A 15,646-nucleotide genomic window follows, 5' to 3' on the forward strand; every position below is an offset into this window, starting at 1 on the left:
TTATAAGAATTGACAGGAAAAAAATTCCGATTTAAAAATATGAATCGAAAGAACCATGCAGACACTTTTTTACATGAACATCTTTGCCAAGTTGTACTGTGTGACGCAGTCGATCACCTGATCAGATGTCATGACCTCTCAAAAGGCATATTCCACAATGTGAAGAGACGGTAAATATCACATGGGTATCTCTTGCACTGCAGTGTAATAATTTTTAGGTGTAACGTCTTCAATTTGCAAGTAAAAATAAGCTAAATGTTATAATATATATGTATGCCAAATACTGAACTCCACTGAAAGGCATCACTCAATGTTTGAGTGTTAATGCTATAACATGTGTGAGGTTGCTATAAAATATATATGTATGCCAAATACTGAACTCCACTGAAAGGCATCACTCAATGTTTGAGTGTTAATGCTATAACATGTGTGAGGTTGCTATAAAATATATATGTATGCCAAATACTGAACTCCACTGAAAGGCATCACTCAATGTTTGAGTGTTAATTCTATAACATGTGTGAGGTTGCTATAAAATGCACTGTAACTCTAACCCTTGTGTATAGTTCATTGCTTGATCATCTCTTTCTTTGACCTGACCCATTTCACTTCTGTGCAAACCACAAATACAGTCTTAAAACATGTTTTAAAGTAAACATGTTATGAGACCATATTATAGCTCATTTTAAAAGCAAAATGATATAAAAATAATATACAAATAATATACAAGTAAGTTTATAACAATAAAATATGTGTAATTGTCTTAAAACGTAGAAATTACACCAACCAGTATCAAAGTATGATTTATGCATATTTATCGGTGAGCTTTCGGAAAAAAATGGAAGACATCAGTCACGCTGTACTCTTCCATTGCTTTTAACTGTTTATATATATGGAGTAAGGGGCTTACGATCTTATCAGAGCCCGACAATGCCATACTGTGCAGCCTTTGGGTGTAAACATAAACAGTTTAATAATGGATCGGGATTATCTTTTTTCGGTTTTCCAATGAATTGTATCCGAAGAAAGGCGTGGGTATTTTACTGCAAAAGAAAAGATTGGACACCAACGCCACATAGTACTTTTGGGTCAGCCTATTTACAGCCCAGAGCCCAAAAGTTACCCGGAGACAAAAACAGAACCCGGATGTTAATGCCGATGAGTACATTGTTCATATTTGGCACAAAGATACACCTCAGCATGATGTATTTATACATGTTAAAAAATAAATGTAGGAAAAAAAAAAAATTACGAAAAAAAATCAAATTCATTTTGTTCTGGTCTCCAATATTATTATATTTATTTTCAGTCTCCCATCCAGGCATCTCTTTTGAAACTTCCAACAACTGAACTCAACAAGCTGGCACTGGAATGTTTTGTCTGTACGTATATATATTTTGTTCTCGATAATTATATAAGCCATATGCTAATGATAGTGACAGCTTCCCTAACTCTTTTTCTGCAGTGTCTCAAGATATAGCTTTGTGTATAGCAGCTTTAACTTTTTCATGTACTGTTACAGATCAAGTTTGACATTCGTGATGATTTACCCATTTTTCACAGGGTTATGACCCTTGAACTTCAGAGATATAGAAATTTGTTTTCCAGAGGCTTTTTTCACAATGCATGAACATACTGAGCTGATTTTTTTTATATAGTATTGTCATGTATTGTTACGGATGACATTTTACATTTATGCCAATTTACCCATTTTTCACAGAGATATGGCCCTGGAACTTAGGAGATTCAAAAAAAATTTAGGCTCAGTAAGGGACATGTATTGCTTTAGCAGTACTCTCAAAATGCTTGTTTTTTCATTTAATGAAACCCACCAAACTTCTGCTGAATATGTATATATATTTTTAATATATGTTTTGCAGCCATTATGATGTTCATGGGAGATTACCCAATGCGACATAAGCAGACTGACTATGACTGTGTGATGAAGATTCTCAGGGTACGTATAGCCTATGTGAATCTTTTATTAATGTTGTTCTTACTTCATTGGCAACAAAGGGTAGAAAATTAATGGTATACCTCTATGTCCTAATATCAAGGCTAAATATTTTAATTTAATTTAATTTCAGGGTTTTTTTCCATAAAGTCTCTTTTTCTGATTTCAAACTTGCTGCATTTTTTAAAATTTAAACTGGAAAAATCTCAAGGATTTTAACAAAGTTATTCCTTAAAGCCTACATAAATTATAACTTTTCTTATTAGCTGTTGGAAACTTGGCAGGATTCTAGTGTATGGAGATAAAACAAACTATAGTTTGAGAATCGTAAAAGTGTTATTATATTACAAAAGAAAACCTTCCAATTGTTTTTTAAGTTTCTAATAATAACAGGATTTATTAGAAATGAACCTGTTATTTTACTTATTTTTAGTTTGTTTAGAAGTCTTTTTGAATAGGTTGTTGAAAGCTTTGTTCTGCTAAAATAGGTATAATACACCTCTATATTTCTACTTGAAAAAGCTGTCTATTTAAAGATTATCTTTTATTTCTATTACATTTTTGTGGTTATGTACAGAGTTAAAAACATATGCAGATTGTGTAGCAGTATTGTTATACATCTTGGCCAGTTACATGTTATTTTATTCAGTAATAATAAATGATAAATTTATTTATTTTCCTGGGACTTCTATAATGCTCTGTAACCTTTTTCAGGCCTGTCACAAGTACCCCGAGTTGAGAGATGAGGTTTACTGTCAGATGTGTAAGCAGACGACAAGCAACAGGAGCATGAAGGGGTAGGTCATCGGTGGTGGCACATTTCATTTGTTCATTTGTCCTTCCAGCCAGTGCACCATGACTGGTATATCAAAGGCTGTGGTATGTACTACCCTGTCTGTGAGATGGTGCATATAAAAGATCCCATGCTGCTAATCGAAAAGAGTAGCCCATGAAGTGGCGACAGCAGGTTTCCTCTCTCAATATCTGTGTAGTCCTTGACCATATGTCTGACGCCATATAACCATACATAAAATGTGTTGAGTGCGTTGTTAAATAAAACATTTCTTTCCTTCATTCATTTGTACTTATTTCCATGCTAAAATCCAATTAAGATTCATGTACGCTGTTCTGAGCACATAAATCAGCTATCTGGACTGTCTGTCCAGGACAGTGGGTCAGTTGTTAGTTAATGGTTAGTGAGAGGGAAGTCAGTGTAGTGACTTTACACCTACCCATTGAGTCGATAAACTTGTTCTAGGCTGGATGTTAACCCAGCACCTGTCAACCTTATGTTTGATGGCTTAACCACTACACCATTGAGGCCAGATGTTGTGGCATGATTCATGTTATACAGGACCATAACCAGTTAGTTTTAAAGGGGAAAAATACGATATTGGCTGATAACATATAAAGTCATAAAAATAGGTTTATGAAGTATTGTTTGTTTTAAAAATACTACTAAAAATACTGATAGATGTTATCATTAAATTATTTCAGTCACGTTGGCCAAATTATATTTGGTTACTGGGAAATGTATTGAATATATGACATGCTAGCCCTTTGTAGAGAAATTGATGAAAATGGGTCATTCTGACCTATATTTGGTCAATAACACTTACAGAGATAACTGAAGGGGGCGCAGTGAAACAAGAATTGGGATTGTTTAGAAATGTGCTGAGGTGTCAAAAACAAACATTCCTTTCTTTTCCTTTCCTGAGTTGTGACTAGAATGTAAATCTTAACTTGGTTTGTAATGTTGTGTTACAGAAAGAGTGCTAACAATTGTTCCTTTTCCCTGACAAGGTCCACCTTGACTAATACATATGACTAGTATGTAAATCCTAACTTGGTTTGTGATGTTGTGTTCCAGAAAGAGAGCTAACAATTGTTCCTTTATTTTCTTTTTCATGAGAAGGTCCATTTAATAAATGAATGTAAATTCTAACTTGGTTTGTGATGTTGTATTACAGAAAGAGTGCTATCCGAGGCTGGCGCCTGTTTGCGCTGGTGGCGGCATTCTGTGACTGCTCAGACACACTGCGACCGTATCTGTTCAAACTGCTGGAAACCACCAGCATGGACACCACACGCACGTTCAGTCGTAAGACAATTCTTACTTTGTGCTGTGATGTTATTTATTACATACCCATTTAATCTTACCATAGTAATAAAGACCATTCTGACTATGCAATAAACAAATATTTTATTGAATATACGTGCAATACAAGATCTAGCATGTGTAGTTACGTGTTCATTCAAATGATGTCATATCCCTAGCCAGAATGCTCAGTGTTCTGTCAGTTCCACAGCATTCAACTAACTTTGTTAATGAAAAAAGGTAGCAAATTAAGAAATGTTTGACATGCAATAGCCAATGATTAATTAATTAAGATGTATGTAATTTGGTATCTAACTTCAAAGTAAATCAGTATTAAATTTGATGGCTACATAATTATTTTTAATTTAGAAAAAAAATGAATGGAATTTAATGTAATTATAATTTAATAGAAGCATTTTGTTACCTAACACACTTATAGAGTAGATTATTTGATCATAATGAAAGCTAATCATGTTATTGTTTTCAGAGTCTGCCGCTTTGGTTATTCACAACCTGAGAAAGACGTTTAAATATGGTGGCAGAAAGAATGTTCCTTTGAGAGAAGAAGTGCAGGCACTTGCTGTAAGTAACAATAGAAGTCAGTTATAACAGCACTCAATGGTTATTTATACCGTTATTCGGTTTGTTTTGTTTTGTTAAATGTTTTTATTGTCTTCATTTGATCATTCATTCATTAATTTTGTTTATTCTGTTCATTTGGTTCATCCATCCATCCATCCATCCATCCATCCATCCATTATTCATTCAGTGTCTTGCAAATCTCCTTTATTCCAATGAAATATTGTTGACATGACAGGATATTGTTAAATAGACATCTTTCTATTTGTGACATATTGAACAATAGAACATGTTTCACATGTTTGTATATGATTGTTGTAACACTCTGCTGTCTGTTTCCAGGATGGGCGGACGTGCAAGCGCTTCCCGTTCATCTACAGTGGATCAGACTCACACGGAGGAATGCTACAAGTCAAGTCTTGTACAGTAAGTCCTAGTTAGGGCAGTTCCAGAATTGACCACATGGGGGAGTGGGGCAGGAGGCAAAGTTTTGTATACCCACCATCCATAATTGTTTTTAAATTTTAAACCATATAGAAGTAGAAACAGATTGTAGCCACTATAACCACTACATGGGATGGCTATGTTCAGAAGGGCTGGAACCAATTTGTTCTGAAATGTTTTTGGGTAGCAGACAATAACACTAAAGTAGAGAAATTGGGTCACATATACAGTTGAATCCCTTTGGCCCATCGGTGCTTGAGATATGTTTGACCCATCTGGTAGTTCGACCTAACCATTTGGTCAACAAAGTCTAAGTTTAACTTGGGACTTCATTTTTGGTTTGAGCCTTGCTGTGTAATCGACCCTTCCAAGTTCAACCCAACGAGATTCTACTGTATATATATATATATATATATATATATATAATACTTCTTTCTTCTTCTTTTTTTTTGGGGGGGGGGGGTTCCTTTCATTTTGTTTATGAAAATCTCAGCAACTTCAATATTTTATCTGCAATTGGCTTTAGTTTTGAGGATTTGATTTGTCATTATTCTTTCCTTACAGATTGTGCTGGATGCAATCTTTGACATTTGCCGAGGTCTCAATATTTATGATCCAATTGAGATGGATGAATATACACTCTTTATCCGAACACGTGAGTGTTTAGTCTCTTTCACATTTAAATTTTAAAATTATGAATCCTTTATATACTATATTTGATAAGAGTTATTCACTTCTTTTTAGTCAAACTTAAAATACTCAATTTTTCAGTATTATTATTTTTACATTAGGTTACCATTATGATAATAACTATTCTCACCATACATGTTCTAATGTTGGTTTATCCTGCAACCACTGTTTCTATTGGCTGATTATTATGACCAATTACAGCAAAGTCATAAACGTATACTAACGGATTAAGACTTTACATGCATGCATCCATTATAAAATCATTCACTTGACCTTTAGGTCATCATACAATGTTGGTAAAATAACCAAAATAATTGTTATTCCTTTTAAAGAAAGAAAGAAAGAAATGTTTTATTTAACGACGCACTCAACACATTTTATTTATGGTTATATGGCGTCAGACATATGGTTAAGGACCACACAGATTTTGAGAGGAAACCCGCTGTCGTCACTATATGGACTACTCTTCCGATTTGCAGCAAGGGATCTTTTATTTGCGCTTCCCACAGGCAGGATAGCACAAACCATGGCCTTTGTTGAACCAGTTATGGATCACTGGTCGGTGCAAGTTGTTTACACTTACCCATTGAGCCTTGCGGAGCACTCACTCAGGGTTTGGAGTCGGTATCTGAATTAAAAATCCCATTCCTCGACTGGGATCCGAACCCAGTACCTACCAGCCTGTAGACCGATGGCCTAACCACGACGCCACCGAGGCCAGTTTTTCCTCTTAATGTTTGATGGACTGCAGGATAAAAATAATAACTAGTTAATGACGTAGGATATCAGCTTTACCCTGTTCAGGCCGAATGGGAAATTCTGCTTGGCAAGCCTCACAGATCTTCTCATTCTTACCTTCACAGGATAAAGCCAATATCCTATATTATTAACTAGTTATTCTCTCTATAATGTGCTTCATCTGCAGTAGCTAAAGTGAATATCCGAGTTGGTAGAAGGCAAGTCTCTTGCACAGATGGCCCCTGGTTCAAATTCCCTCAGTGGAAGTTGATTTATTTGTAATTTCAAATAAGATATAGTCCTTCCCACAGGGAATGCCTTTCTTCATGCTATGCACTTTACTACAAGTTATTTATTTCTAAGTCGATTGTTTCCTGAATTGCACACAAAAATAGTAATTTTTTGTTACTTTCAAAACACTTTTACTTTTCTTCTTATGTCAAACGAAACTGAAATTATTTACCAAAAAACATATTTGTAGGAGGATGGGTCGGACTATAGATGAAATTTGCTCACAAAATGTAATATCACCACTAACAAATTCTTACTGGTTTTGATTCAATATATTTGCATTACAGGAGATGCCAACTTCAACAAGCTTAGCCGAGAGGAATACATCCTAGACGTGACGGCCGAGTTTGTCCGCAAGAAGATGGAATTTGATCTGATTTTCCAGCGCACTGTGTGGTTTTTCCCGATCCGACACATGGACAATGAGGTTTACGTGGACATGATGTTTGAGCAGTGCATTCTCGACTTCCTCGATGGCCTGCTTGTGGTTCTAAACAAGGGAGATATTAGTAAAGACCACCAGGTACGTTAAACCAAGAGGGTTCGTTAAATTTTGTCAACAATACGACAGTGGTTAAATACCTTAGGTTGGATTGGATAACATATTAACGTGCTTATATCCAATCAAGGTTCAAGCACGTTTCTTCTGGGCACAGTCTCTGACTTCACCAGTGACTGGGTCCGGGACAGAAGGGGGATTGGGTGGGGGGGGGGGGGGGGGGGGTAGAGTTGAAAATGGTCAGAATTTTGAAAATAGCAATTAATGAAACAGTTAATGGAATTTAAAAAATAAAATAAAATGTTAACAAGCCAAAAATAAAAAGGAATTGACTGCTCTGCCGAATATTTATATAATTTGGAGCATTTTAGAAGGACAGTCCAGAAGTAAATAAGAGAAAGAAGAGAGGATCGGACTATTTAATAATATTAAAAAAGAAAGTAATTTCAATATAAAATTTTGAACGAAAGTCTAAAAGTTTAAAGTCTGATCTATACATGTATGTCCACGTATGTGGCCTCGTTAAGGCTGTTGGGGTGCACAGCTTGTAGGGACGAGATGGGTTGCATCCCATCAAGAAAACCCCTATGTTTGTTTATATCAGGAGGGTTAATTAAATTTTGTATCTTGATTACATTTGTTAACACCATGGGATTAAATACCTAATTTGTTAGCATCAGGTGGGTGAATCAGATTTGTCAGTAGCACCACAGTGATTATATGCCTTAAGTTGTTAACATCAGAAAAGTTAATTCATTTTGATTAAATTGGTCAACACTAATTGGGTTAATTTTGTCATTAATATTGGATGGGTTAATTAAATTGTCAAACACTAAAAGGGTTAATGAAATTTGTTATCAACATAGGCTTAGTCAAAATTGTTAATGCTAATAGGATTAATTATATTTATCAATATTTGTCGAGTTCATTATTTTTGTCATACACTCGAAGGGTTAATTAAATTTGTCATCAATATCTGGTGTGTTAAATTTGACAAACACTAGTTGGGTTAATTTGTTAACACTTATTGATTGAAAGATATTTTATTGCTTTTTAAAGAACAAATGGATTAGGCACAAGTTATACAACTTACTTGGCCTTCTCCATAATACAAACATTATATATAAATATTATTGAAAAAGAGAAAGAATAAAGGAAACAGAAAAAAAGATGCAATAAAGTTTTCTATGTGTTGTATAATTAGCAGGTTTGATAAAGGAAAACACAAAACACAAGGCGTCGCAATGATTATGTAATGGCTACAAAAATAATAATAGCAATTAAAATAAATAAATAATAATAATTTTAACACTAATAGGACTAATTATATTTATCAACAATAGCAGGAGGGTTAATATTTGTAGACAGGATCAGTATGCTTAATTGAGTAGCTCAACACTCACGATTTTAACATCATATATTCATGACCCATTTCTCATTTCATACAGAATGAAGTTGCGATCATGGGAGCTATGCTGTTCAAAGGTCAACAACAAGTTGGTCTCCCAACACTGTAAGTTCTTTGTTTTTTTAAATAAAATTCTTATATCAGGATATTGGCTTAAATATTTCTTTTCACAATATTTGTTCATAATAGTTAACCTAATCTAAAACACAGTGTAGTTCTTTCACTATATAATTGATGACACTAAAATTCCAAATCAGTGTAATTTTTTTAATTTTTTTAATATAATTTTTTTGTTGTTGCTGTAATTTAAATTCTTGCGGTGTTCCCCATTCTTACCATCACAGGATAAAGCTGATAAACTATATCATGAAACTTTTATTCTCTATATAGAAAAGGGGCAGGATTTAGCTCGGTCGGTTGAGCACTCGCCTGAGGTGCTTGCATTGCAGGATCAAACCACCTTGGTGGATCCATTCAATTGGTCAAAGGCCATGGCATGTGCTTTTCTGTCTATGGGAAAGTGCATATAAAAAATCCCTTGCTGCTAATGGAAAAATGTAGCAGGTTTTTTCTGATGACTATGAATCATAATTATTAAATGTCTTGACATCCAATAGCCACTGATTAATTAATTAATGTGCTCTAGTGGTGGTGTTAAACGAAACAAACTTTAACTATATATATGTAGAGGAGGGAACTAGCACAACGGTAGAGAAGATACAAATAGTTGGTCATTAGATCAATCAGCTTCACTAAACCACTCATCTGGAATATCAGAGGCTGTGGTATGTGCTGTCTTGTCTTGGGAAAAGTTAATAAACATATTCTTTTGCTGCCAGCTATGTAGACTACATGTATTTGTTGAAATAACCGTACATTAAATGTAGACATAACCATAGTTTAACATGTTCTGAAGTGTTGTTATACAGATGTTACTTTTCTTTTCTCATACAAGACTTGGTACTTTAGTAACTAATACCAGGATGTTTCATACTCTACAGTGGCGTAGGAAGGTGCCAAAAGGTGAGGGGGTTCACACACACACACACACACACACACACACACACACACACACACACACACACACACACACACACACACACACACACACACATATATATATATAAATATATATATAAACCATCACTGCTGCTACTAGATCAAGAAAAGTGCACCCCACCCACCCCCACTTCCTATGCCAGTGCTGTAAAAGCTTACTAAATAATGCAGATCTTAGATGTTGATGTGTTAGATCTTTTTCATTTGCTAATGATTTTAAGAACTATTTAATATTAATAGTCTAAGAATAATTTATAAATCATTGATGAATGGATCTGTAAATGATTTTATTGAGGTACAAAATCTACTTTTCACCATCAAGTTCTTTCTGTTTTGCAGGAAAGATCTAGAAATACTGGTCCCCCGCACTGTACGCAACCACCCCGACATCAAGCCGCAGCAGTGGCTCAATCGAATCCATGACAAGATGATGGAAACCAAACAACTTAGCCCAACTGAATGCAAAGCCAGATTTATAGGTTAGAATGAAACCACATTTTTATCTTTTGTTAAACCCAGGTACGTAATATGTGTATTAAAATCAGATTTGTAGGTAATATAAAAAGCATATTTATTGGCGTTATTACATCCACATTTATAGGTAATATTAAACCTACATTTTTAACAGGTACAAATGTATATATAGAGGATTCGTCACAAGTGTTTTTTAATATAGATGGGGTTGATATTTTACATATTAATAAACTTGAGTATCGAATTCTAGTTATTCTATAACACTTCTAAAATAACAGATTTGTTCAATATGTAGTAAATCACAGTACTAAAGTCGGTAATATGACGTCATCACGATTAGCACAAATTTTAACTAAATCATGCATTTTAACTAAATCTTATGAAAACGTTATGCCCAGGTATACAGGTCTTGTTGGCTGGTAAACAAATGACCCATTGACAGCAACACATTATTACCTAAGAGACCTTGCAAATTTGCATATATGTGTGTGAATTTGCATACCATTACTACATGGGTTAATACACTAAATTATCACATGTGTTTATGATATGGATATCATGGGTAAGTTATAGGATAAACTAAATTATCACATGTGTTTATGATATGGATATCATGGGTAAGTTATAGGATAAATCTACATGTCAAGTTATAAATAATATTAATCCAATAATGCAGATAAAAATAAAACAAGATTTGTTGATGTGTTATGATACTTACACAGAGTTGCAAAGAATATCACACCAAAAATGTAAATCACGAACCAGTAGATGTTACAGGTAGTGTCACAGTAAATCACCAACTAATAGATGTTACAGGTAGTGTCACAGTAAATCACCAACCAATAGATGTTATAGGTAGTGTCACAGTAAATCACCAACCAATAGATGTTATAGGTAGTGTCACAGTAAATCACCAACCAATAGATGTTATAGGTAGTGTCACAGTAAATCACCAACCAATAGATGTTATAGGTAGTGTCACAGTAAATCACCAACCAATAGATGTTATAGGTAGTGTCACAGTACATCACCAACCAATAGATGTTACAGGTAGTGTCACAGTAAATCACTAACCAATAGATGTTACAGGTAGTGTCACAGTAAATCACCAACCAATAGATGTTACAGGTAGTGTCACAGTAAATCACCAACCAATAGATGTTACAGGTAGTGTCACAGTAAATCACCAACCAATAGATGTTACAGGTAGTGTCACAGTACATCACCAACCAATAGATGTTATAGGTAGTGTCACAGTACATCACCAACCAATAGATGTTATAGGTAGTGTCACAGTAAATCACCAACCAATAGATGTTACAGGTAGTGTCACAGTAAATCACCAACCAATAGATGTTATAGGTAGTGTCACAGTACATCACCAACCAATAGATGTTACAGGTAGTGTCACAGTAAATCACTAACCAATAGATGTTACAGGTAGTGTCACAGTAAATCACCAACCAATAGATGTTATAGGTAGTGTCACAGTAAATCACCAACCAATAGATGATATAAGTAGTGTCACAGTACATCACCAACCAATAGATGTTACAGGTAGTGTCACAGTAAATCACTAACTAATAGATGTTAGAGGTAGTGTCACGGAAAATCACCAACCAATAGATGTTACAGGTAGTGTCACAGTAAATCACTAACTAATAGATGTTACAGGTAGTGTCACGGAAAATCACCAACCAATAGATGTTACAGGTAGTGTCACAGTAAATCACTAACTAATAGATGTTACAGGTAGTGTCACGGAAAATTACCAACCAATAGATGTTATAGGTAGTGTCACGGAAAATCACCAACCATTAGATGTTACAGGTAGTGTCACAGTAAATCACTAACTAATAGATGTTACAGGTAGTGTCACGGAAAATCACCAACCAATAGATGTTACAGGTAGTGTCACAGTAAATCACTAACCAATAGATGTTACAGGTAGTGTCACGGAAAATCACCAACCAATAGATGTTATAGGTAGTGTCACAATAAATCACTAACCAATAGATGTTATAGGTAGTGTCACGGAAAATCACCAACCAATAGATGTTATAGGTAGTGTCACAGTAAATCACCAACCAATAGATGTTATAGGTAGTGTCACAGTAAATCACCAACCAATAGATGTTATAGGTAGTGTCACAGTAAATCACCAACCAATAGATGTTACATGTAGTGTCACAGTAAATCACTAATAGATGTTACAGGTAGTGTCACAGTAAATCACCAACCAAAAGATGTTACAGGTAGTATCACAGTAAATCACCAACCAATAGATGTTATAGGTAGTGTCACAGTAAATCACCAACCAATAGATGTTATAGGTAGTGTCACAGTAAATCACCAACCAATAGATGTTATAGGTAGTGTCACAGTAAATCACCAACCAATAGATGATATAAGTAGTGTCACAGTACATCACCAACCAATAGATGTTACAGGTAGTGTCACAGTAAATCACTAACTAATAGATGTTACAGGTAGTGTCACAGTAAATCACCAACCAATAGATGTTATAGGTAGTGTCACAGTAAATCACCAACCAATAGATGATATAAGTAGTGTCACAGTACATCACCAACCAATAGATGTTACAGGTAGTGTCACAGTAAATCACTAACTAATAGATGTTACAGGTAGTGTCACAGTAAATCACCAACCAATAGATGTTATAGGTAGTGTCACAGTAAATCACTAACATGGGAGAAATGTAATCAAGGGATGTAAAGCAAGTTGAAAACATGCAAACATTGTTTACTAAACAAAGATTTGTGTAACATATGGACAAACTAAGGAAGACCTGACTCATATCAGCTATGTTTAATATTACAGGTGTTTCATTCCTGGCCATAATTAATGTTTCTTGTACTTTGCAGAAATTCTTTCAAGATGGCAGTTATTTGGATCAACGTTCTTCCTTGTTAAGGTGAGATGAAGGCTAGAGAATGATTCACTAAAAGAAGTATCACATTGTAGAATAGAATGAATGTCAGTGATGAGGTGAGATTCCTCAAAAAGGGCGTACTCGTATAATAATAGAGGACTTAATCAAGATGTGATGGGTCATAGGATCGATTCCCATCAGTGGACAACTGAATGGTGGTTTTAAAGTCCAAGAAGTGCTCTACACCTGTGGTATATCAAAGACTGTGGTATATGCTATCCTGAGCAAGTGCATATAAAAATATCTTGTTGATCATGAATAAGAATAAGCATATGGTCACAGCAGATTTCTTGTCTCATTCACAAAACCAAGTGTTGCAAATTAAGACTCAAAATACCCACTGATTAAACTCTGTGTTAACTACGGTGTCACTAAGCAAACATTCACATCATATTTGATTCAGCATTCAATATTGTGCATATTTAAGTGCAGTATTATTACTAGAAGTAAACTAATATGGTGTTTTGTGTTGCAGAACATACCAAACGTGGGACGAGACGTGATGCTGGCAGTCAACAAGAATGGAATTCAGTTCCTCAAAAAAGGCACTCAGGTATGTTCAAACTAGACTCCTAAAGCGGTGTTCTCATGATGCAATTTGTCGCACCGACTTGTCACATGCGATTTGTCGCACCGACTTGTCACATGCGATTTGTCGCACCGACTTGTCACATGCAATTTATTGTGAGAAATAGGATGTGTTCTAATTGGTATGACTCCCAACACAACTTGTATAAGACTAATGGTGTTCCAATTTAGGTGTTCTCACAGTGTGGTTCAATCGCATGCAAAAGATCAGTGCGACTAATCGCATAGTAAGAATGCCTGTTTAGATCTGTTCCATCACAACCAATTCAGATTACGAGTGACGTCTGAGCATACCTAAAGGCTTGATTTAGCAAATGAACAGAATTCAGACAAGTAAATTTGATTTACTTAAAAGTTATTGTGTGTGCCAGGTATCTTTTCCAACACTCCAAACTAGGTATTAAAGAATTGATACTTAATAGTCATTGATAAATAGAGGATATTTCATGTTGTTTGTTAAATATGATTTATATCTCATTGAGTGAAGTTTGCAATCATATCTCACAAGTCGCGCTTGCAAGAAGAGTGTGATATGATTGCAAACTTCACAAGATTAGATATAAATCATATTATAATATAACTTTTAGCAATTTACCTTTATTTTTAAAATTCCAGCAGCAAAATAGTTACTGCTATCCAGCATTATCTCACACCAACCATTAATCCTTCTCCTTGACAGACCACCTAGAACCGGCCTCGGTGGCGCAGTGGTTAAGCCATTGGACTACAGGCTGGTAGGTACAGGGTTCGCAGCCCGGTACCGGCTCCAACCCAGAGCGAGTTCTTAAGGGCTCAATGGGTAGGTGTAAGGCCACTACACCCTCTTCTCTCTCACTAACCACTAACCAACTAACAACTAACCCACTGTCCTGGACAGACAGCCCAGATAGCTGAGGTGTGTGCCCAGGACAGCGTGCTTGAACCTTAATTGGATATAAGCACGAAAATAAGTTGAAATGAAATGACCACCTAGATACATGCAGCTGAGGTTTGTGTCAGGGACAGTGTTTTTGAACTTCAAATAGCGAATAGCGAAAATCAGGTTAAAATAAATAATATAATCCAGTCAGATTGCTTCAGTCTGTCAACTGGAAAAGATACTAAATACTCAGACATTCTTCTTTCTTTCTTTGCAGGAAACACTAGTGCAACATCCATTTAGTGAGATTTTATCAACACGGCGTTACCGTAGTGACTACAACGTTAACTACTTGGACATGAAGATTGGAAATCTTATGATTCAGAAGATACTAAGAATAGAAACTGACCAGGTATGTAATATGTGACTGACTGCAAAAGTAAATACAGAATGATGCAGCATAAAGTTGCCATTAAGCATAAAATAAATGTATGTGTTTTTGGTTCCCCGACTTACCCTAATTTTATGTAGCGACTCTGAAATCTTTTGAAACACCTTGGCTGATTATGGTTTCTTGGTTCGATTTTTTTTTTTTTTTTAAGTTTAAAAAAAAAAAGTTCCTACCTACCATATGTTTTTTCAAGGATGAAACCTGAAACACACATATTTTTTTTAGGCCTTAGTCAATCACAGAAAACACTGATTAAAATTATGTCATATTGAATTTCAGTGTAGCTAGCACTTATTTGGGACCTATTTGTTGGAAATGTCATTAACATATAAGAATTTGATTTATTACATGTTTTGTTAATAATGTGTAACTTCAATAGAAATTCTCAAAAATTAGTTTTTTCCCAGAAGTGCTTCTTATTTTATACTGACATTATTATGAACAGTTATGATTAAAATATTATATTATAACAAAATCAATGTTATTAGTGTCATAGGAAATTATTTTAGATCACTCATAAAGTTATTATTCAAATGTAATAAAATATAGCAAAGTACTTTT

At 34.9% G+C, this 15,646-nt stretch overlaps 1 protein-coding gene across 7 annotated transcripts in view; it reads left to right on the forward strand.

Annotated features, from left to right (window-relative positions):
• The window catches only part of LOC121378326 (unconventional myosin-XV-like), a 164,235-nt gene that overhangs the window by 147,499 nt on the left and 1,090 nt on the right, over positions 1-15,646 (forward strand). For all 7 annotated transcript variants that reach the window (XM_041506439.1, XM_041506441.1, XM_041506442.1 and 4 more), the window contains 13 exons: positions 1,310-1,382; positions 1,881-1,957; positions 2,669-2,751; positions 3,925-4,055; positions 4,540-4,634; positions 4,974-5,057; positions 5,640-5,730; positions 7,082-7,317; positions 8,742-8,806; positions 10,100-10,239; positions 13,120-13,169; positions 13,663-13,740; positions 14,912-15,046. In XM_041506439.1, coding sequence (XP_041362373.1) covers positions 1,310-1,382; positions 1,881-1,957; positions 2,669-2,751; positions 3,925-4,055; positions 4,540-4,634; positions 4,974-5,057; positions 5,640-5,730; positions 7,082-7,317; positions 8,742-8,806; positions 10,100-10,239; positions 13,120-13,169; positions 13,663-13,740; positions 14,912-15,046 — 1,338 coding nt within the window. The remainder of the gene's footprint in view (positions 1-1,309; positions 1,383-1,880; positions 1,958-2,668; positions 2,752-3,924; positions 4,056-4,539; positions 4,635-4,973; positions 5,058-5,639; positions 5,731-7,081; positions 7,318-8,741; positions 8,807-10,099; positions 10,240-13,119; positions 13,170-13,662; positions 13,741-14,911; positions 15,047-15,646) is intronic.

Source organism: Gigantopelta aegis, chromosome 8 (assembly GCF_016097555.1).
Source record: "Gigantopelta aegis isolate Gae_Host chromosome 8, Gae_host_genome, whole genome shotgun sequence".
Lineage (NCBI taxonomy): Eukaryota > Metazoa > Mollusca > Gastropoda > Neomphalida > Peltospiridae > Gigantopelta > Gigantopelta aegis.